This window comes from Erythrolamprus reginae, chromosome 1 (assembly GCF_031021105.1).
Source record: "Erythrolamprus reginae isolate rEryReg1 chromosome 1, rEryReg1.hap1, whole genome shotgun sequence".
Taxonomy (NCBI): Eukaryota; Metazoa; Chordata; class Lepidosauria; order Squamata; family Dipsadidae; genus Erythrolamprus; species Erythrolamprus reginae.
The window spans coordinates 273,932,234-273,957,232 of record NC_091950.1 but is presented as its reverse complement, the minus strand read 5'-3'; the positions used below and the strand labels follow the sequence as shown (position 1 = coordinate 273,957,232).

General features: G+C 38.5%; 1 protein-coding gene across 1 annotated transcript in view; it reads left to right on the top strand.

Moving 5' to 3' along the window:
• Window positions 1-24,999, top strand: part of EYS (eyes shut homolog) — a 1,050,766-nt gene that overhangs the window by 761,225 nt on the left and 264,542 nt on the right. Inside the window, exon 35 of the mRNA XM_070763632.1 lies at window positions 10,538-10,688. Coding sequence (XP_070619733.1) covers window positions 10,538-10,688 — 151 coding nt within the window. The remainder of the gene's footprint in view (window positions 1-10,537; window positions 10,689-24,999) is intronic.

The following is a 24,999-nucleotide window of genomic DNA, read 5'->3' as shown; positions in this document are numbered from 1 at the left end:
CCCCACCCCTCTCCCGGCAGAAGCCCACCCCTGCATAAAAGCTTTGGAAAAGTTATTCAAATGATATGATGCATCTATATTTACAAAGGTCAGAACTGTACAAACAATGGTATTGTTTGTTACACTGTATAAAGTTGGGCTTTGAAAAAGCAATGTTGGAACAGTGTTAACATTTTTGAACATTGAAGTTGGAGAATACTCCTGAGAACACCATGGACAGTCATGAAAACAAATGGATTATTGAATAAATTAAAACCAGAATTCTCAAACAAGGCACAAGTGACTGGGCTCAAATGATTTCACGATGGACACATTATGTAAAGACCAGGCTCTCTAGATAAGGTACTAATATTGGGAAAGGTGAAAGGAAAGAACAGCAAATGACCAACAGTTTGCTCTCCTCCCAAAAGTAAAGAAGTAAGGGAGTCCCTGCAGATTTTTACTCCATTAGTTGTTGCTGATTATAGAGATGGTGCTCATCTCTGTTTCAATGGCCATTGAGTCAGCACTGCCCAAAGATGTGTCATATGGCCGTGAGATCATGAAGCACTGTTGCTTCCCACCAATGTGCTGCTTATTTATCTGCTCGCATTTGACATGTTCTTGAATTATTAAGTTGACAGGAGCTAAGGCAAGGATGGGAGCTCACATGATTATCAGGTCTTGAACCAGGGCTGTTGGCTTTCCAGCTGAGAAGCCCAGCATCACTAAACCATTGTACCACCATCCCTCTCAAAAGTGGAAAGATATTAATTAAAATCAGACCCAGAGTGCCACCATGAGATATTCACATTTTTTCTCTATTAAAAATGAAGGTTGGATTATTTGTATATCTAAAGTCATATAGGAAGAACCCCTAAAACTCAGTGGCTTAATTCATTTTTAGTATATAGAAAACTCCAACTTCAATAGAAAGCAGTATCCATGACAAATGGCCCTAAATGATCATGAAGTAGCACTTTGTATGAAAATAGAGCATTTTAACTAGATGAACCTGAGCCCTGGCTCAGTAGAATGCCACTTTGATAACAATTTCTAGTTTTGAGTAGCTCAGGAACAGTCACACTTGTTGTATTAGCCCTTTTTGGCACTTGCGCTAATGTGTTATTTCTCATAGCTTTCACTTGCAAATCTAGTAACAGCTGCAATGGCAAAGATCTAAACTCTTAACCTTCTATTTCTGGATGCGTACAGTTCCATCCAAGAGTATCACCTGATTTTCCTTCGTTGTTTTTTGTTTTTCCTATTTAAGTCATTTAAATGGCCACCCGATTAAAATGTGACACTGGAAAGTAAGTAAAAGAAATCAAAATCAACAAATCAAACAAAACGCAGCAGGTATTATTAAAACCTAATAGTTTTGATTTAGCTTTCTCATTATCTAATATACTATATCAGTGTATAATTTTAGCTTGCTTTCCCTCATCTAGGTCGTCATGAATTATAAGCAATGTTCAAAGGTGCTATTTATTTCTTAGATTAAAATAGGTGTTCTCAGCATATTGATAGAACCCCATTCCAAATCTGCCATATCTACCCATTAAGATATTCAAGCTGAAGGAATGTATGATGTTTAGAACAGGCAGTTTCCAAGGCTCCTCCCAGGAGTTTAATACAACTCGCTACCAGCAACTCACTGCACGACAACTCACTGCAGGACAACTCATTGCAATGTGATATTACTGAGTGCAAGTTAACTGTATTGCTATCTGCCATTGTTATATGTGTTGAATTGTCCCATGGTGATTTGGCTGTGTTGACGTGTCCTGCAGAAAACATTGAGTTATCTCACATTGAATTGTCTGATGGTGAATGATGAGCTATCCTACTTTGAATTGTCTTATGGTGAGTTGTCTCAGGACATGTTGGCCACAGCAAATTGTCTCATCATCAATTGGCCATGGTGACTCGTCCCATTCTGCAGCCCAGTGACTTACTCCAATGAATCTGGATGAATCTTTATAACCATGTTTGGGATAAATAATGAAAGTCAGACATAACAAATATCCAACTTGTTATGGTTGGATATTTGTTTCAGTTTCCCTTCTTCAAAGTCTTGATGGTGGCACTATTACACAATATAAACAAGTCATGCAAACAGAATAGAGCTAGAGAAGTAATTATTTCATTATAAACACTGCAAGTCACAAATAATCCTTAAGAAGGATTCTATACTTCTGGTCCCTCATGAACATTTAGAGAGAAATCAAATTCACTGTATGTTTTTTTAAAATATTTACTTAAAGAGGCAAACACATTATAGTAGAAACAGCTTGACAGCTACAGTATATCTACTCTCTAATATGTGGACAAATATTCTATTTCTACTAATCATACAGATTATTTATTTTTATTTATTTTTATTTACATACTGAAAGATGGCGATTGGGAAAATTATTGTTTTGATCATGAAACTAAAATGCAAAAAAAGGTCCAAGTTTACTGAGAACATAAGAACACTGTTGTACAAAAGAAATCAAGCTGATTGTTGACTCTAGCCTAAAGTAGTGAAAAGAATCGATCTCTGTATGTGGAGTTCTTCATGTTTTGCAGTACAATTCTCCACCCAAACATGCATGCTTGCAATCAATTATATCTATTTATTTATTATTTATTATTTAGATTTGTATGCCGCCCCTCTCCGAAAACTCAGGGCGGCTCACAACAAGATAGAACAAATCATAAATAATCAGAAAACTTTAAAATTTATACAAGATTTAAAAGAACCCCATATACTAACAGACGCACACACAAACATACCATGCATAAATTAAACATGCCCGGGGGAGGTGTTCCAATTCCCCCATGCCTGACGGCAGAGGTGGGTTTTAAGGAGTTTACGGAAGGCAGGGAGAGTAGGGGCAGTTCTAATCTCTGGGGGGAGTTGGTTCCAGAGAGTCGGTGCCGCCACAGAGAAGGCTCTTCCCCTGGGGCCCGCCAACCGACATTGTTTAGTTGACGGGACCTGGAGAAGGCCCACTCTGTGGGACCTAATCGGTCGCTGGTATTCGTGTGCGGCAGGAGGCGGTCTCGGAGATATTCTGGTCCAGTGCCATGAAGGGCTTTAAAGATCATAACCAACACTTTGAATTGTGACCGGAAATTGATCGGCAGCCAATGCAGACTGCGGAGTGATGGTGAAACATGGGCATACCTAGGTAAGCCCATGACTGCTCTCGCAGCTGCATTCTGCACGATCTGAAGTTTCCGAACACTTTTCAAAGGTAGCCCCATGTAGAGAGCATTACAGTAGTCGAACCTCGAGGTGATGAGGGCATGAGTGACTGTGAGCAATGAGTCCCGGTCCAGATAGGGCCGCAACTGGTACACCAGGCGAACCTGGGCAAACGCCCCCCTCGCCACAGCTGAAAGATGGTTCTCTAATGTGAGCTGTGGATCGAGGAGGACACCCAAGTTGCGGACCCTCTCCGAGGGGGTCAATAATCCCCCCCCAGGGTAATGGACAGACAGATGGAATTGTCCTTGGGAGGCAAAACCCACAGCCACTCCGTCTTATCCGGGTTGAGTTTGAGTCTGTTGACACCCATCCAGGCCTCAACAGCCTCCAGGCACCAGCACATCACTTCCACTGCTTCGTTGACTGGGCATGGGGTGGAGATGTAAAGCTGGGTATCATCAGCGTACTGATGATACCTCACCCCATGTCCTTGGATGATCTCACCCAGTGGTTTCATGTAGATATTAAATAGCAGGGGGGAGAGGGCCGACCCCTGAGGCACCCCACAAGGGAGAGACCTCGGAGCCGACCTCTGACCCCCCACTAACACCAACTGCGACCGGCCAGAGAGGTAGGAGGAGAACCACTGAAGAACAGTGCCTCCCACCCCCAACCCCTCCAGCCGGTGCAGAAGGATACCATGGTCGATGGTATCGAAAGCTGCTGAGAGGTCAAGGAGCACCAGGACAGAGGATAAACCCCTGTCCCGGGCCCGCCAGAGATCATCCATCAATGCGACCAAACCAGTTTCCGTGCTGTAACCGGGCCTGAAACCCGACTGCCGGGGACCTAGATAATCGGCTTCTTCCAAGGACCGTTGGAGCTGGAGTGCCACCACCTTCTCAACAACCTTCCCCATAAAGGGAAGGTTGGAGACTGGACGATAGTTATTAAGTACGGCTGGGTCCAGGGAAGGCTTCTTGAGGAGGGGGCGCACGAGCGCTTCTTTATAGAGTGTTGGAAAAACTCCCCTCCCCAAGGAAGCATTGGTAATCTCCTGGATCCAGCTCCGTGTCACCTCCCTGCTGGCCGAAACCAACCAGGAGGGACATGGATCCAGTAAACAGGTGGCGGAACTCACAGCTCCAATGGCCTTGTCCACTTCATCATGAGCATATTCAAATTCATATTTAAATATGCTGATATTTCTCTCTCACTCCCTCTCCCTCTCTCTCTCTCACACACACACATACATATATGAAAATAACATGTCAGCAAGAAAGACTGATTTTTTCAATGCTAAGCATTTCACCACAGATCTAATAACATGTATTATTTAAATTGAAAGAGAAATCTAATTTATGCGTTACTTGAGCTAGGAAATGTGCAGTGACATAAAAATTCTTTTGAACCTTTTAAATATATAAGTCAGGTAAAGGCCATATTGCCACCCTAGAAAGTATAGAAAGATATGCCCAAAGAATGTTCAATTACACCAGTAATAAATTTTCATAGTGACTGATTAAATATTAATACCAGGGACAATGATTAATGTACTCCAATGGAGAAATTTCACTGATGGACTATTATTGCTCCAATATTGTGGATGATGAATAACTTTTACAGATAGTAGATAGTATGGGTTCTTTTTTAAAAAAAAAAATCATATTGACATTATCGTTTCAATGTAATTTAAATTATAGCCAGTTAGGTTCCTTTAAGATTGATGGGTATGATGATCATAGTTAATAATATTACAAATGACTTCAAGTGCAGCAAACAATGGATTAGAAATAAATGCTATATTTGTTTACAAATATGATGGAGTGACCAGTATATTCAGGAAACAGGATCATATTCTTTCAGAGCCCAAAAGGGTGAGAAATGTTGTTCTTAGTAAGAATAACCTTTAACAAGCTTGGCAGGAAAGGCAATCTGATGTTTCATTATCTTTTAAATGATTTTGCCATTGAATCTAAAATATATTGTCAGTACTTGCTGACAAATGCCATTAAACAGGACATCATACACATGAGTTTGGAGATGCTTGCAAATGTTTTTGTTATGCTAAGTCACCCTTTCTCCCCATGGCGTATTAGCAGATCATCTGACCTTTCTATCCATCCAATTTTGAATGGCCCTGGGCGCTGAATATAGCTCCATTTGGACAGATCTCATCATCCAGGTTATAATTAGAAGGCCAGTGTTTAATTATTATATTTATGGGAAGCACAAAAGATGAAGCTACACAATTACTGTTAGGGCACAGTTATTAGCAGCTTAACCCACAGGAGCACTTGAATTATTGTGCATACATTTCGGGACTGAATGAAAAGAAGGAGGATGCCATCACTGTTTCCACAAAAAATTAAACACCCTGTGTATTGGGTGTAGAAGAAGCTTGATGGGATACTTACATCAGACATGAACTACCAAACAGTAGTATCTGCTGCAAATGTTAAAGAATAATTTCTGAAGGTTATTTTAATTTATATTCTCTTGGAAATTTTTAATTCAACATTATCAGAGGGTACAAAACTATACAAGCACAAAAACTGCTCACTGGAATCCAGAATTGTTAACATCTTGTCCTACCAACAGAAAGCCCAAGGAAACAGTTCCAGAATATTACTTGCTTGTAGGCAAATGCATACATAACAGCTGTTATGCTGAAAACGTCTCAGACAAATTGCTGTATCTTTTATCAAGTAGCAGTGGCCTGAAGCGAATATTTGGCTGTAAATCCCAGTGTACATGACCTGCCTAGGCAGTTCTGCTTCATTTCTATCAGCAGAGTGCAAAAATAAAAAATAAAAGGTCTGTTTCTCTCCTGTGCCCACTCTGTCTCACTCCACATCCTTGATGTATGTTCTTGATTGATGTCCTCCAGCCTTTTTTTTTTTTTTTTTTTGCCTCTGCCATCTCACATCTTTCTTCTTTTTGCGCACCCACAGAGCAGGCAGGTGGCTTTACACCTGCTTCTCCCTCCCTCATTTTATTCTTCTTCTGGATCTCCAATTCTGTTTCTGATGCTGCTGCCCCTTCTCTCTTTCTCTCAGTCCTTGTTTATTTTGCTCTTCAGCCCAAAATAATTCTTTGAAAGATCAGTATAGATGGGAGGTTGGGGAGAAAGAAGAAAACTAACTCAAGCACTATTTCTGAATGAAAAAATACACATTTTGAAGGTGGGTTCTAGTTGTTTCCAGAAGAGAAGGTGTTATGTCTCTGCCCAGTGACTTGTAAAGGAACTGCCATTGGGCGTTCCTGTCACTGGGTAGAGATAAATCTTGGCGGGAACTTTGTAGCGTGTTCATTGGTTATGTTATTATGGGCTGGAGTATAAATGAGCTGTCATGTAGCTCAGGCTCCTCAGTTCTGTGTATTGCTTGTACTAGTTGTTTCTATGTCCAACTTCAATAAACCCGCAGTTAATTACCTTGCCGTGTCTCTGACTTAATACTGGCGACGAGGATTGGTTTCTCCACGCTATTCAGAGTTCCTCCTGCAGGTCATTTGGTGAGTTGTGATGTCCACTCAGTTGACCTTTCCGCCTTTTGACTCCCTCGGCGAGACATGGGACTCTTATGTGGCCTGTTTCGAATGCTTCCTCATATCAAATGGCTACACGGAAATTTCGGGCACCAGAAAAAGATCGTATTTTTTGGTGTTTTGTGGCCCTGAAATGTTTGAGACAGTGAGAGCCCTCTTTGCCCCGACTTCTATTCATGATATTCCATGGCCCGACTTCCTCTCCACTCTCCAGGACCACTACACCCTGGCTCCCTCCCGTTGTGCTCGTCATTATAAATTCTTCCTTAGGAATCAACTTGAGGGGGAGTCAATTAATGAGTTCGTTGCTGCCTTCCGTCGTGCGGCGTTGCATTGTGAGTTTGAGAATTTGGATGATTATCTTCTTGATCGTTTGGTGTTTGGCGTTAAGGACGGCCGCCTAAAGCGCCAGTTGTTGGCTACACAAGAATTAACTTTCAAAACTGCCTTGCATGAACCCCGAGCTTTTGAACTGTTAAATCAGTCTTTGGCACTAGATATTCCTGGTTCCATCGCTGCCTTTTTTGCAGCTTGATGGTTGATGGAAGAAGGAATGCTCTAGTGTATAATGAAGCTGGTCCCTCAACAGAACTGAGGGAATATTCTTCTTCACTTCTTTTTTCCATCTTTTCTTCCAAGTGATTTTTGATAAGTTGGTCCAAATGTTATCAGTTTTCACATTCAGTCACAAAAGATCTCAGTATATGGAGAAGATCTTAAGGAATCTCTAAAGTATTTATTTATATCTACATATATGGATAGGTTTCTATAATGCCCTACTTCAATCAACAAATGAATTGTTATATCTTTATTTTGTTCACCTCTCAGAATTTCACTGGATAGATGGACAGCCATACTAGATAGGCAGTCAGATATGCTCTTTCAAAGTACTTTATAAAAGCCAATACCTTATATAAGGTGCATACAAAAAACCCGACATTGTTCCCCGCCCCCAGGGCTGTGTACTCTCACCACTTCTCTTCTTTCTATATATCAATGAGTGCATCTCAAACTATCCTTAAACTACTGAAGTTTGCAGTTGATGCAACAGTGATTGGTCTCATTCATGAAAAACGATGAAACCACATACAGATGGGAGGTTGAACACCTAAACTCATGGTGCAATGAGAACAATCTGGTGGTAGACTTTAGGAGAAGTCCTACCATTCTACCACTTCTTACAATACTAGACAACACAGTATCAACAGTAGAGACCTTCAAACTTATAGGTTCTATCATATCTGAAGACCTAAATTGGTCATCTAAAACATCAAAAACATAATCAAAGAAGCACAACAAAGAATGTTCTTTCTGCGCCAACTCAGGAAGCTCAAACTGCTCAAGGAGCTGCTGATACAGTTGTACAGAGGATTATTGAGTCTGTCATCTGCACCTCTATAACTGTCCGGTTCAGTTCTGCAACCCCACACGATACATCTTCAGAGAATAATCAGAACTGCAGAAAAAACAATTACTGCCTACTTGCCTTCCATTGAGGACCTGTATACTGCACAAGTCAAAAAGAGGGCCTTGAAAAGATTTATTGACCCCTTGCATCCTGGACATAAATTGTTTCAATTCCTACTCTCAAAACAGCACTATAGAGAATTGCACACCTAGACAACTAGACATAAGAACAGTTTTTTCCCAAACTCTGCTAAACAAATAATTCCCTCACCACTCTCCAACTATTCACTAAGGCTGCATTACTATTACTATTAGTCTTCTCTTTATTCCTATCACCCATCTCCTCCCGCCTATGATTGTATGACTGTAACTTGTTGCTTGTATCCTTATGATTTATATTAATATTGATTTTTTTTCTGATTATTTGTACCCTATTACAATCATTAAGTGTTGTGCCTAATAATTCTTGATAAATTATTTTATGTACACTGAGAGCATATGCACCAATGACAAATTCCATGTGTGCCTATTCTATTCTATTCCATTCCATTTCATCCCATTCCATTCCATTCTATAATAGGTATAATATATTCTATAAGGTATTATGCAAACACATTCAAAGTGGTTCCCTCATGTCTTTTTCCTGTTTCCAATTTATGCCACAAAACCTTCCATTCCTCAGCTTTATTTTGACAGGGATGTTCCTTGTAAATAATCTGTGTAGAATTACATACTAATTTGTACACAGGACTAAAATAAGCAATGGATAGGTCAAAGTAAAAGTCAGCTGTACTATCTATTATTCATCTTTAACATACTGTACACCCTTTTCTTTCTGACTTCTCTCCCCCTTTTTTTGACATCCGCATCCATCTGATTTGCAAGTCATTCCCAAACTGACACATATTCTTCACTCCTTCCCTCAGCTTATCCAATTCTTCTGCTATTTCAATATCTATTCTGCAGAGTGTTTCCACCCCCTAGAAGAAATAATTTCACAAATGGCTAATTAAGCATTTGTCTTCTAAGAAGCCCCAAAAGCTTCCTCTTATACATGGGTTTGGCTCAACTATGCAGATAGCTTGGTTGATCAGTGGCAACAAACTAAAAGGAGGGTCTTGTTAATAAAGCTGCCTTTCAGAATTTTTATTTGAGTTGGGTCAGTTGAAATGGAAATTGGGGGGGGGGAGTATAGCAAGCTGTTTCTTCAGTGAGAAAAAGCAGGTGGTTTCAAATCAAGTTAGAAGGAAAGGAACATGAGCCAAAGACATTGCTTCCAGCTCCAGTTTTTCAAAGATGACTAGAATTTTGATATAGCTTGGCATCTTCTGTTTGTGTTGGTGCAATTGGTGAGGGCTGCTTTATTAGCATAGGAATGGTGACATCATTATGTGATAACGTATATAAGCAGGGATGCAGTTTACCTTGATCTATTAGATTAGATTAGATTAGATTAGATTAGATTAGATTAGATTTATTGGATTTATATGCCGCCCCTTTCCGTAGATTCGGGGCGGCTCACAAAAATGGTAAACAATACATAGCAACAAATCTAATATTTAGCAATCTAAATTACAGTTTTAAGTTAAAAATCCAAAAGAACCCCAATATATATAAAAACAAGCACACAATCGAATCATACACAAAAACTAAATGGGCGAGGGGGAGATGTTTCAATTCCCCCATGCCTGACGGCAGAGTTTAGTTTTAGTTCCCTTTACTTAAGAAATAATGTATTTTCTGAGATCTAAATAACTAAGCTTTCAAAATACTTTTCAAAGGTTACCAACTGTTCAGTGATAATCTCTATTGGGTGATGACAAAACATGATCCAAAATATTTATTAAGTGAGAGTGGAACCAAATGGAAAGACTCAGAATCAGATTGTATGGTGAACAAGAACGTTTAAGCTTTAAATCTTAATTATATAGAGTCTAACAAATTAGCAGAAGTCCATTGCTTTAGTTATTTTACTTTGGCATATGGGCTATTTTTGGATGATTTTTACGTGAAGTACTTTGAGCAAAAGGACGCTTTATCAATTTGCAGCCTTAAAAATAGTAATACCAATTCAGATGGCAGGTTTTCCATTATAACAAAGTACTTTAAGCTGTAAATTACTTTTTACCCTTTTGGAATATAAAATTGCAACGTTAATGGGAGATCAACTTCATATTTTAGAAAATCTTCTCAAAACAAAAGGAGTGTGTGTATATATGTGTGTGTGTGTGTGTGTGTGTGTTACAGTCATTCTCTCAGTCATCTTTAAATTGCTATTAATTTAGAGCTGATAATATCAAAAAATATCCATCCTTTTGTGGACACATTTGTCAAGGAACTCTCAGATTGTTGAGCTCAATTATAAAACTTGCCTTTTCTTCTTCTCCTCCCAAATGTATGTAGGCAAGATTTGGAAATGTGTGAAGCTATCATGACTGTTCTGGGAAGGACTGTGAAAAGCTCCAGAATTGGCAATCCCTGGTCATCTCTCATTTGGCAGCCAACAGGACCAATATTTATAGGTGGCCTACCACAACACTATGCAACAAAGCAGGTAAGATATTTTATCATGTGCTGCACTTGTACCTTATATTTTAAAAAGACGAGCAACAAGTATAAGATCCATTTGTAGGATGATATCCACAGACTGTGTGAATTTATTAACAGGAGTGGAAAGACACCCTTGAGCTTATCTTGACTCTTGGTAACTACATTTATACAATTATAATATAGAAGCAGTTTGGGATATACCCTGAGATCCTTTTCAATGTTTCAACATCTAGTTTACAGTCCCAGTATTCTTGGTGAGTAGGAGCTTGTTGATTCTAAAATCAACAAGCTCCTAGTCTGCTTAGCTTCCAAGGCCACTGAAAATAGATGAGGTCCTTGTTCTTTTTTTCTTGTTGACCTATGCTCCTGCTTTCTTTGAAATTGATTGATTTGCAAATTCTATTTTGAGCTACCCTGAATGGAGAGTACACACTTGAAAAGCAGGATAGGACATTGATAAAAGTAAATAAATAAATAGAAATGCTTAATGAAAAAAAGGACATAGGACAAATATCCATACTTCCTATTTGAAATTAAGCATGGGCGATTTAGTTTCCACTTTACTGTTCACCTGGTTTGCATTTCTTTTATATATGGTTCAGACTAAAGGTGTCCATAGAACAGGCAAATGCCTGAGCAGCAAATCTTTAGCATATTCCAATAGCAGACTCAAAATCTGAAATGCATAGAATGCGCGCTCACCTAGTGTGCTAAACTACACTAGTAATGTGCTGTTAAAAACAAAAGCAAACTGTTTTTAATTTTTGAGATATATTTAGGGGGGAAAGCAAGGGAGAGTCAGAGAGAGCAAAACCCTTCCTTTATCGAAGTAGGATATGGGTTGGCCACTAACATAGCTACAGTTTTAAAGAAATTAAATCATTCTACAATATAGAAGGAAACAATGGGGGAGAGCAGGATGGTCAAGGACACAATAAGAATCTTCTTCTGAATTGCATTACTTTAAAAGCATTGTGTTTGTTTTACCTCCTGATTAACCTATCTGGAGCAGTAATAAGGGCAATAAGCCTGCAGCTTCTCCGCAAAGCAGCCCTAGGTTTTAATTCCTGCAAAGACTTGTGAGCTTAATTTAATTTAATTTAACTGATGGGAATTTAATTCCTGGAGAACTTAGCTTCAGTGATGTGACCTTACATGATGCAGCTTTACCAGACTAAAACCAAGTACATTCTATTACAAGTCATAATACTGGTTGATCGTACAGAAAGAAAAAAACTTCACAAATACATATATTCAAACAAATGGCACTACCAACAACCATCAAATATGCTCCTCTTTTTTCTCCTGCATAAATAATTGATGGTTGCTTTTATCCCCACAATTATATTAATTTTTTTTAAAAATACTTTTTAAAAGGACCAAACATTGAAAAAGACTTAAATTTCCTTTCACCATGCCTTCTCTCACATAACCTATTTCTTGATTGATATAAAAGTGTGATTCAGTAACACTAGTTCATGGTGGAGAGGGAGAGGGAGCGGGGAGAGAGAGAGAGAGAGAACAATCCTTAGATCCCTTTAGAGTAGTCATGAGGTTAGAGTGCCATGCAGAGATTGGATAGAAAGATATGTATTTCATTTCCTAGCAACCATCCACACCAACATTTTGTTTGCGGCTTTCACAAACTTACAGAACTGGTTTCTTTTTGGATTTTGGGTGTTTCTTTTTCATCGGGATAGCATTGTTTTGGGCTTTTGTGATCGTGGTTTTTAAGATTTCCCAAGCTTCTTGTGTGGTTTTGCCTTTTAGGACTGTGGTCCAAGGGATCACTCTCAAGTTTTCTCTAAGTTTATTGAAGTCTGCTTTTTTAAAATCTGGGATTTTGGTGTTGTTGAATCCAGTTGATTGTGTTGATATTATATTGAATTTGAGAATGGTGTGGTCACTTTTACCCAGCACTCCATCTGTTTCGACCCCAACAATCACTTCTTATCTTTTTGTGAGAATTAGGTCCAGTGTGGCTGCCCCTCTAGTTCCTTCCTCTACTTTTTGGACTATGAAGTTGTCTGCAAGGCATGTCAGAAATTTGTTTGATTTTTCACTTGGTGCGGAATTATTTTTCCAATTTACGCCCGGGTAGTTAAGGTCTCCCATTATTACTGTGCTGTTTTTCTTGCATATGTGTGTCAGTTGGTTGTTGAAAAGGCTGTCCATTGTTTCTGTTTGGTTTGGTGGTCTGTAGTACACACCAATTGTTGCGTTGCACTTTTTTTCTTCTTTGATGTTGACCCATAAGCTTTCTAGATTTTCTTCTTTTGTAGTTTGTATCTCAGTGATGTTGTAGTGGTCTTTTATGTACGGTGCAACTCCACCTCCTTTTTTGTGTGATCTGGTGGGGTTTTTTTTAATAGTTTGTATCCTTTAATCTGTATGTTCCAGTTGTGTGTATTGTCCCACCATGTTTCGGTGATTCCAACTATGTCATATTTGCCTTTGTGGATTAGAATTTCTGGTTCACCCTGTTTGTTCCCTAGGCTTTGTGCATTGGTATAGAGGCATGTGAGTTCTTTGTGCCTGTTTTTGGGAGGGCCCTGGGTGACATCTGGTTGGTGTTTGTGTGTGTCTCCCTTCCCTTCCCTTTTTAGTTTGTTGTTGACCCTGCTTGCTGAGGGTCCCTGATTGGCGTTAGGTTCTGGAATATGATTGCCCACCCCACAGAGTGTTAGTTTAAAGCCCTTCTGATGAGTTGGGCTAGAAAGTTTCCAGGACATTCTTCCCAGTCTTAGTGAGGTATAACCTGTCCCTGGCTAGAAGCCCATCCTGGAGGAAGTGTAGTCCATGATCAAGAAGGTTTTTTTGGTGGCACCAACCTTTTAGCCAGTGGTTCAACTGCAGAATTTTTCGTTCTCTTGTTGGGTTCCATCCTCTTGTAGGTAGTATGGATGAAAAAACTACCTGTGCACCCATGTCTTTGGCTTTCTTGCCCAGTTGGTCGTAGTCCCTCATTGTTGTTTTCAGGTCTTTTGCTGTGTTGTTTGTTCCCACATGGAATATTATTAGGGGGTAGTAGTCTGTGGGTTTTATTATCTTGGTTATTTTTTCTGTTATGTCAAAGATTTTGGCTTTAGGGAGGCAGCATACCTCCCTGGATTGATTGTCTGGAGGGCAAATGGCAGGTTCAGTTCCCCTGAGAATTGAGTCCCCAATTACGAGCACTCTCCTTTTTTTCTTTTGGTTGGGGGTGTTTGGGGTGTTCTTTTTTTATCATGGTGGTAATTGGAGGTGTTGTTTTGTTGGGGGTTCTAGTTGGTGCTTCTTCATCAGCTGCCTGTTTGTTTTCTTCTATTGGGAGTCCTTGGTAGTGGTTGTGGTTGCTTGTAGTTAGTGGAATTGGTTGGGGGTGAGTTGCTTTTGTCATAGGTTTTGTGTTTGTTTTATACTTTTTTCTGTGGATGACATGTTTTTGCCTCCTGGGGGAGTGTTTCATGTGGAGGTGGCATGGTCATTTCTGTCTACTTGATGTGGTTGTTCTTTTTGTGTGATTTGAGATTTGTTGTTGCTGTTGTTAAGTTTAATGGTGTTCAGTTCCTGTTCTAGGTTTTCTATTTTTTTTCTTCCAGTAGATAGATCAGTTTACACTTGGTGCATTTGAGGTTTTGGAGGTCAGTGGGTAGAAGAGTGTACATTGAGCATGAATTGCAGATCACGATGACTTCTGTTGCTTGTTCTTCCATGTGTGCGGTTGGTCTGGTTCAAGTTGTGTATGTGTGTGTATGTGTGTGTTTTGTTGTGTTTGTTGTTGTTTGTGTGTGTGTGTCAGTGAAAAGAGTGTTGGAGTATTCAGTGACCGCTTAGTATTGTGGATTTCAAAGTCTCTTGGTGTTGGAGTAATCAAATATCCACAGGGAATTGCAGTTGTCAGAAGTCTCTTTGATGTTGGAGTATTCTAATGTCCCCTAGGGGTTGCAGTGTTGAGAAAGTCTCTTTGGTGTTGGGTGTTCAGGTGTAGTTGCAGTAAATGAAAGTGTCCACTTGGAGTTTGCAAGAGTCCAGTTGGAGGTCTTTTGGGTTCTACCTTCCTTTGTTTTCCCTTGGGGCCACGTGGTCTGGTTCGCTTTAATGGCACGGTCCAGAGGGTTTCATGGGGGGGGGGGGTATCAGTTGGGCGTTGGGAGCTCCAGTGAGGTTATCTTGGGTTGCTGGGGAATTCTCCTGGTCTCTGGCACTCCGGGGCAGAATCAGCAGGGCATCAGGGGTCTGAGGGTGAATATATTCTTATTAGACTTATCTTGATTCTTTCTTTTTTGCTCTTTCATGTTCTTTAAATTATTTGTAACTTTCTTTATCTTGGCAGTCTGATCTTCCACTTTGGGATTAAATATAACTTTGCTTTTGGATTTCTAATTTTGCTACCTAGTTCTTTCATAACTGCCAATGCTGTACTGTAGGTAAATGAATTTTTCTGTTCAATAGATGTTATTTTAATCCTTAAAAGCACCTTATTCATATCCTTCTTTGTAGATGTCAGCTCTTTTTGGGGCACTATTTTCAATGCTGACAGTCTTTGTCTTTATGCTAGTAATTCTGCATACTGTTATCTGAGTTTCATCTGTTCTACTATTCATTTTCACATTTTTTTTCTGAATCTCTTCCAGACCTGCATCCCTGAATAGCTTATTTCTGGTAATGAATCTCCTTTCATCTGCTAATAATTGCTTGGTAGCATTTGAGTCTGAATAAATTCTTTTCCACAGTTCAAACATTTGCTTTTAAGTTAGCCCTGCTTTATAATAGCAGGCTATAATGGTGAGATTTTCAAACACAATATACTTTTGTCTTGTCTATGGCTGTAATCCCTTTGGTAAACCTACAAGGCTAAACCCTGGTTGCACAGCCATAGCTGCTGGATCATTGTCCATTCATTGACATATGGCCACAACTCTAATATCTGATATAGTCCTTGCTGAATGGCAATTGAGCCATTCTTTTTTTTTTTTTTGATTTCTCACCATATGAAATGGGTTGATCAATACACTGAGTCTGGGTGTTCCATTAAGACCTGTTTGTCATGGATGACCCTGTTAGTAGACTACACTACCTCCAGCAGACCTCTCAAACTCATCCAATCATCATCCTCCTCCTTCATAAGGCAATATTCATGGAGGAGATTATTACATAATATATCATGATATTATTATTATTATTATTATTATTATTATTATTATTATTATTATTATTATTATGTCAATACAACACAGCAAACGAGAGCACTATGCTGGATTTCGTATTTCATCACCAGTAGGGCGCTTCCCAAGCACCTAGGACTGCGTGATGTAGCGGCGAATTATGTTTGCCGATCTCAGTAAAGCAGCCTTTTGCGATTGACAGATGGAGATTTTGTCAATTCCGATGGTTTTCAAATGTCCGCTGAGATCCTTTGGCACTGCGCCCAGCGTGCCAAGTACCACTGGGACCACTTTCACTGGCTTATGCCAGAGTCGTTGCAGCTCGATTTTTAGATCTTTGTATTTCACTAATTTCTCTAGCTGCTTCTCCTCAATTCTGCTATCCCCTGGGATTGCGATGTCGATGATCCATACTTTCTTTTTCTCCACAATCAGAATGTCTGGTGTGTTATGCTTCAGAATTCAGTCAGTCTGAAGCCGGAAGTCCCACAATAGTTTTGCTTGCTCATTTTCGACCCCTTTTTCGGGCTTATGATCCCACCAGTTCTTTGCCACTGGTAAATGGTAGTTCTGGCACAAGTTCCAGTGGATCATCTGTGCCACAGCATCATGTCTATGCTTGTAGTCAGTCTGTGCGATCTTTTTGCAGCAGCTGAGTATGTGATCGATTGTTTCATCTGTTTTTTTACAGAGTCTGCTGATTTTTGGATCGTCTGTTGATTTTTCAATTCTGGCTTTGGCAGCATTTGTTTATTATTATTATTATTATTATTATTATTATTATTATTATTATTATTATTATTATACCTTGGTTGTATTATACCTTGGTTAACACCAAGGAGTCCGGTAATGAGTTCCATGCTTCAACAACTCGATTGCTAAAGTCATATTTTTTACAGTCAGTTGTTGTTGTTGTTATTATTGTTGTTGTTGTTGTTATTATTGTTGTTGTTGCTGTTGTTATTGTTATTGTTATTATACAATAATTACATTACAATTATGATGATGATATATTACTGTTATGGTTGGGAGCATAGTCAGACAGATATTTAGACTGGGTTTGGAATTTTTATCCACCTATTGAGTCAAGGGATCCTTGGTACTCTCTGAGCTTGCTTGTTTTCTTGCATGCATTTCATTACCCAAACTAGGTAACATCATCAGTGTTAGTAAGGAGTGCAGTTTTTTGTCCGCTTATATTCTAGATACTATATTCTAGTATCACTGTTAATGGGGGTGGTCTTAGGGATTCTTTGGTTGTACTGTTTACTATTGGCCCTTTGGCAGTTTCTTGACTGGGGTATTGCTTACTTGATTGTTGATCTGAAGTTAACCTTGGAGTTAATCTATGCTGATCTGCATGCTGATTACTGATAGAGATGTGCTGGAGTCTTTTTCTCTTTTGGACTGGTTGACTGTCTCTTTTGCATAATCTATAAATGTTTTTAATATCTATGTGTATATTGATGACTGATTTGTCAAGAGTGCTAGCCCTGGAATTTTTTATTTTTACCTAGTCTAGAATTGTCACATTTTCTCAAGTGCAAACTATGGTTAAATCTGTCTATAGGTTGTGAAATTTCAACATGGCTTCTGACTGCCAGTTGGTGTTTATGGATGTGTTCTGGCAGTCTCCTGCCTACTAAGTCCTTTCCAAGGGCCTGAGGTAAGCAGATTTCATTTGCTTGATTATGTTTCATCTGCTTCTTTGCACAAGATGGGCCAGAATTGTTTTACGGTGCTTCAGAAGATAGAATAAGAAACAATGGGTATAAATTAATAGGAAGTAGATTTCGGTTAGACATCAGGGACATTTCTATTTATTTATTCATTCATTCATTCATTCACTTAGTCACTTAGTCACTTAGTCATTTAGTCAGTCACTTAGTTACTTAGTTACTTAGTTAGTCCAATACAAATGGAAAGTTAAAGAGAATAAAAACATGTAGTAGTAAATATCAGGGAAAGGATAGAAGAAAAGATATGGGAGTAGAATATGTCAATGAAGATACAGGAAAAGATATATGAATGGAAGAAAAGATATATAAAATATAGGAGGTGCAATTGGACAGGGGATGGAAGGCACACTAGTGCTCTTATGCTCGCCCCTTACTAACCTCTAAGGAACCTGGTGAGGTCAATCTTATTTATTTATTTATTTATTTATTTATTTATTTATTTATTTATTTATTTATTTATCCAATCATGGATAGTCTAAGGGAAAAATATTGGGGTTTGGGGGTTGATACCAAGGAGTCTGGTAATGAGTTCCACGCTTCAACAACAGTCGAGTTTGGAGCGGTTGATATTAAGTTTGAACCTGTTGCATGCTCTTGTGTTATTGCGGTTGAAGCTGAAGTAGTCCTTGACAGGCAGGATGTTGCAGCATATGATCTTGTGGGCAATATTTAGATCATGTTTAAGGCGTCGTAGTTCTAGGCTTTCTAGACCCAGGAATGTAAGTCTAGTTTTGTAGGGTATTCTGTTTCGAGTGGTGGAGTGAAGGGCTCTTCTTGGACATTTTGTTGTGGGATCCTACAGCTAGAATACATAGCCATGTTCTGCTGCAGTGTCGAGCCCATCAAGAAATACGCACATAAACTGTTTTTAAACACAATTTATTTACTACTAGTAATAACTCCTAACATTTTGTTAATGGTGGTATCGTAAAATCCTTTCAGTGTGCCAGATGTTAATTAAAATCTTAACAACTGGCCAGAGTCCAAGCACAAAGCAAAGCAAGAAGTTCAAATAAATTTGTCTATCTTTTCTTCAGTTGAACTTAGGAAGGTTGGCAGAAAGCCCGGAGGTCATTAGCAGCAGAAGAAATGCCATTTCAAATTCACAAAAAGCGGAGCAGGGTTTGCAGAGGACAGAAGCAGACCTGGAATGAATTACATTGGCTCCTGCACTGAAGCATGGTGTGGATAAGCCTTGAATAGCCCAAGGGTGTGGCCAATTAACCTGCAGCTCTATTCAAAAAGAGACCTCCTCTTCCATAGCCACTCTTGCCTTCTAACAGCCCTGCATACCCTAGCATCAAGAAGAGGCTCCTCCTGTTCTCCTGCGTCATTCATGTGCACCTTGGGAGGTGCAGAAGACCCTGGCTCACTTTCAGCCTCTGACACCAAATCCTCTCCGACCTCCTCACTATCATTCTTGGGTGCTAGGTGCACAAGACAATAGTACCACACCACAAGTGCCTCTCTATCTTTGGGATCCATGATAACCTGTGCGGGACAAGGACTGGCCACAACAAGCAGAACATTAAGGACCACATGTAAACTTTCTAATGTGAGAAAGCAGGAACCTGAAGATGTTCACCAGCAGTGGGACTCAGTAGGAAGCCACTTAGTCACAATCTCCTCTACTATGTCCAGATGTATCAAATTATAATAGCAAAAGCAATAGCACATAGACTTATATACCACTTCATAGTGCTTTTACAGATCTTTCTAAGCTGTTTACAGAGTCAGCACATTGCCCCCAGCAATCTGGGTCCTCATTTTACCAACTTCAGAAGGCTGGAAGGCTGAGTCAATCCTGAGCCGGTGAGAATTGAACTGTTAGCAGTCGGCAGACTTAGCTTGCAATACTGCATTCTAACTGCTGTGCCACTACAGTTCTTATAACAGTGTCTATATTTGTCTATTTCTCTATATATTAACGTATCCATTTGGGGACAAACCAAGGCCATCTTAATCAGGATTTTGTTTTCTGGTAATACATCGTCTCCTTGCTGGAATCATATATAAGCAGCCACCCTACTAAAGTCCTTCCTTAGTATTCACTGAACATATCTGCCATTCTCCCACTCTTTCTATAGAAAATTTCTATCAGCACATCACAGTAGGCTTTGTTTTTCTCTGATGAAAGCATTATGGAGTTAGTTTCATTATAAAGTTTAATTACAGAAAGGAGGGGTTTTTTTCTTATAGAAAGAAGATTAAATAATGACAGTTGACATCTTCAGTGTTGTAATAATAATAAGCCCAGAAATATAAATTACTGCAGCAATTACAGAAGCACAAATAACACCATTAATGCAATCAACTGTTAGTGTGTGTATTTGACAACAACCTTTAATCTTCTTTCAAGTGAACCTATTTTACATTCTCTGCAGCAAAATGCAACCTAATTAAGCAATTAATGATACTTTAGTTACCAGGCAGGTAATTGCACTGAAATTTCAGAATTCAGAAATAAGATGTTATTTATTTTAAGCTTTTCCCCCAAACTGCATCTTGTGTTACAGCTTAATTTTCACCTATACTTCAGTGGTTTGTGGTTGTTGTTTTAAATGGCTATAACACAGCCTTCGGATAATCAGGTAAAAGTGTTTTCAAATCTAAGTTGCTCTTAAAACTTTGCAAGAATGCTTCTTCAAATTTAGCAATTGTCTTAAGAACCACTCTCGATATTATTTTCCTTTTAGGGAGGAAGGGAAATAATTTGCCTTCTGGATGTGTTTATAAAGAGCAAATATTGGCAAATTTCCCCATTTCTAGACTGGATCAAATGATGATTTCCAAGTTACCCACTTCATCTGGAGATTTCATTTGAAATAACCCATGTGACTGATTCCCTCGCCCTTCTCCAGCCCTATGCTGCCAAAGGCTGGAGTTTGCAAATTACAACCAATATCAGAAAAGCACAGGGTTGGGGAAGGCTTTCCTAGATTCTTCACAAATTTTGGGATATTTGCAAACATGCAAAATAAAAAATAGAAGGGCGTAGAAGCTGCACGGAAAGTGTTTACTGTTTAATTAAAAATGATGTGAAATGAGGCATTTTATTCATTGCTTCTTGTTCCACACTGACTTTTTAAGAACATTGTACCACAGTGCTGGATACAGTGCCCCCTTTGCCTTCAAAATACAACCTGCCTTCTCTTGAATCCATTCCTTTAGCCTAGCCTGCTCCCCTACAAAGCAATCTATAGTATTCTATATAGCTGGAGAATGAGAACCAGTGTGTTGTAGGAGCTCAAGCATTGGACAAAGGTTAGGAAACACACTTCTAAATATACCATGAACCCCATGGAAATTATTTTGGTGACTTTGGGCCAATTTCTCTCTCAACCCCTTCCTTCCTCTTTTTCCTCCCAGACTTACCTGCCTCCCAGGATTTTTCTTGTGGGAATAACATGGTTATTCTCAGTTAAATTGGAGCAGGATCATACAACATCATGGGATTTTTCTCATCACTTTATTTTTTGTTCAAGGATCCTAAACAGGTACCCTAGAACTCCTGTTTCATAAGTTTAGAAGAACTCATGTCAAAATCATTAGCAATAATAAACGACAGATAGTCCTCGACCTACAACAGTTTATTTAGTGACTGTTCAAAGTTAAAACACTGAAAAAAGTAACTTACGACTGTTTTTCATGATTGCGACCTTTGCAACATCCACATGATAGCAATAGCACTTAAACTTATATACCACTTTACAGTGTTTACAGCCCTCTCTAAGTGGTTTACAGAGTCAAAATATTGCCCCCAACAATCTGGGTCCTCATCCTCATGGTCATTTAAACAAAATTCAGATGCTTGGCAATTGTCTCATACTTATGACCGTTGCTGTATTCCAAGGTCATGTGGTCCCCTTTTGTGACCTTCTGACAAGCAAAGTCAATGGGGAAGCCAGATTCAATTAACAATTGTGTTACTAACTTATCCACTGCAATCATACACTAAACTGTGGCAAGAAAGGTCACAAAATGAAGCAAAACCCACTTAACAACAGAAATGTTGGGGTCAATTGTGGTCATAAGTCAAGGACTATTGGTATAATAGTTTTTTAAAAAATATATATTTTAACAAAAATATATATTTTAACAAAAGAGAATGGTAAACCTCATGTAGAAACAAATATATGTTGGATTATACCTGAATTGCTTAATTAAATGGAATTGCATTGTTTCTGATTAAAGGGCTTTGACCATTTCTATCCAGCTTCGTTTTTTCAATCTCTGTGCATGTTTCTGCTTAATAAGATTTGAGGGGAGAAAGATATAATCTCTGAAATAATACTCATTTGACTCTACTTTTTAAAAAGCTGCATGAAGTATTGTGAAGAACTGATGCCTGCCAAAAATACCCAACTAATAATTTTTTCATCCTAATAACTCTTAATGTAGCATTCCCGGGGTCTGGCAGACTTTGATAGAAATAAATGTTTTTGAAAATTTCCCACACCTTTGCAACAGATATGCCAATTGCCATGAGCTTATCTACAATCCTAACTAGAATTAAGTCAAAGTTTCTCAGGGTTGCTTTTTTGGTGGAAAACATTTCTGAATTATATTAATTTGCTTCCTTTAAAAGGGGGAACCTTTCATTGTACTATGTCTGAATACCCTTCTTTCCTTCTTTTCTCCTTTACTTATTTCTCTTTAAAAACTACCGTTACCCTCCCAGACAAATAAACTATGTTCCAGAATGAAACCAAACTTAGAATATGAGAAGGAGGAGGAGGAGGAGGAAAGCAATACTAGGAAGAGGAAGGGAGGAGGAGGAGGAGGAGAGTGATGCTAGGAGGAGGAGAGGAGGAAGAAAAGAGGAGAAGGAGGAGGAGGAAGAGGGAGAAAAACAGTCTTTGTCCTCACCTTAGTCACCTATGAAGAAATTACTAAGTACACTTTTCTCCACTGAGCAATGTGCAGGCATCTCCCTCCCAAAATGCAGTAATCACCCATCAAAACAGTAGAAAATCTCAAGGGAACCTTTGCCATTTATTTTCTTGCTTTCTATTTCTGTATTACTCCTACTGCACCTGCACGCACAAAATCAATACCGAAGTGATCACAATATGATGAAGCTTCAGGCATGTAAACTTTAGGCATTTTGCTGAAGCCCTGGACAGATTTTGATTTAAGGCCCAGGAGCAAGTGTAGGTTGATTGATTTCTCAGTCAAGTCTATCTAAAGTTCCTTTTCACCCAGAGATATTCTGATGTAGCCATTTATCTCTCAAAATAGTAGAAAGGCCATAGCATGGAAGGACCCTATATCATTATGATGCTTTCTGCTCCAGTGGCTAATGGTGAGTGTCTAAGACTCTGCAAATGAGATCTAACTAGTTTGAATGGGTTTTTTTCGGCCAATGCCATTCAGGTAAATATATATTTACTTGGGGGAGGGAGGTGTCATAATTTAGCTAAAGGTGGACGCAACAAGATATTCAACTATTAAAGCTTTCCTAAATCATATGCTATGTCTACACTAAGTAGTGGACATAGTCTTTGGAGAGGGGCAGCATACAGATCTAACAAACTATTATTATTATTATTATTATTATTATTATTATTATTATTATTATTATTATTATTATCGTTGTCGTCATTGTTGTTATTATTGTTGTTGTTGTTGTTGTTGTTGTTATTATTATTATTATTATTATTATTATTATTATTATTATTATTATAGTAGACCTAATTCTGGTTGTTTGGAAAACAGACATCATTCCTCTGTTAAATGAAGTTATCCCCAATTATTATGGTCTTCCAGAAAGCCTTCAAAATATGTGTGGGTCCCCCCCAAACCAAATTGACTTCTTTCAATAGAGAAAACTAACTCTGTTACATTCTCAGACTGAAGTACATGGGCTTAATACTGACTGCTGATTGGCTAGTTCCCTATAAAAGGGCTGACTGTCCTTTTATGTAAAACGGGGAACAAAATAACTTATGATTTATGGTTTTTATGATTAGGCAGGATAGTTTATAGAAAGAAGAGAATAATGCTGTAACTTTAGACAAAGAGAAAAAAATATTGTGTTTATAACTGTTATAAAGAAAAGGGAAAGCTGCTTCTTTAAATCTTTCTTCTTTTTCGCCTTTTTACTTTTTTTCCTTTCTTGCACTTTTTAGCTTTCACGTTGGTTTCCTTTTTATGCCTTACTTTACATTAATTTGTGTTTTTATTTTATTTGTTAACACTTTTGATAACATTATTTTTAAAAACAGGGGGGGGGAGTTCCCTGAAAGTGTGGGGATTTTTTATTTTTTTTATTTTTTGCAAAATAAGGAGTTTGTATGGTGATAGCATTGTAGGTAATATCTCCCCTCTAGCTATCTTGGTTTATTTATGTGTATTGTTTTAATTGGTATTGTAGAACATTTTAATTGCTGATTTTATTGTCACCCAGAGTCCCTTTGTGTGAGATGTGTATGTGGTGTGTCTGTGCATATATATTTGACAAATAAATTCAAAGAGTCCTTGACTTATGATAACAATTGAATTCAAAATTTTCCTTTCTAAACACGACAGTTGTTAAGTGAGTTGCACCCCTTTTTACAACCTTTTTGTCCCAGTTCTTAAGGAAATCACTACAACTGTTAAGAGAATAATGCAGTCGTTTAGTGAATCTGGCTTCTCCCATTGACTTTGCTGGTTGGAAGCCAGCAAGGAAGATGTTGTGATCAAATGAGTCTGCAACAGTATAACCATCATAAATAAATGTCAGTTGCCAAGTGCCCAAATTTTGATCATAAGTATGAAAACTGGTCATAAGTCATTTTTTTCAGTGCCATTGTAACTTTGTAGAGACTCTAAATTAATGGTTGTAAGTTGGAGACTATCTGTGATAAAAAATAAACCAGTGACATTAATAAGAATAAGAAACATCACGATGCAATTAATTCACAAGAGGTAAATAAAGAGGATTTTTATGTGACAAGGAGTCTGTTTCCTGTTTCTGCCAAGCTTGGGTCAGAACAGTTTGTCAGGTCACAAAAGGTGATTACATGACCTTGGGACACAGCAATGGTAATAAATATGAAACAGTTGCCAAGCATCTGAATTTTGATCACATGTTCTTGGGGATGCTACAAAGGTTGTAACTTTGAAAAATAGTCACACATTTTTCAGTGCTCTTGTAACTTTGAATGGTCACAAAACAAACTGTTGCAAATTTAGGACCACCTGTATCAGTGACTCTGCTAAGCTCCTTAAGCTCTGGGCCAAACCTTTGGTCCTCTCATGAGCTCAAAGTGTTTCAGATTTGAAGATGCTTGGCAGATGTTTTGGTCATTCAATGTTTTATCATCCACCAGCAAAACAAAAATCAGAGAAAACCATGAAAAAATAATCACCTAAACAAGTTTGTAAATACAACTTGTTCTATATTTACGTATCTGAAAAGCAAAAATCTATATAAATGTCTGCA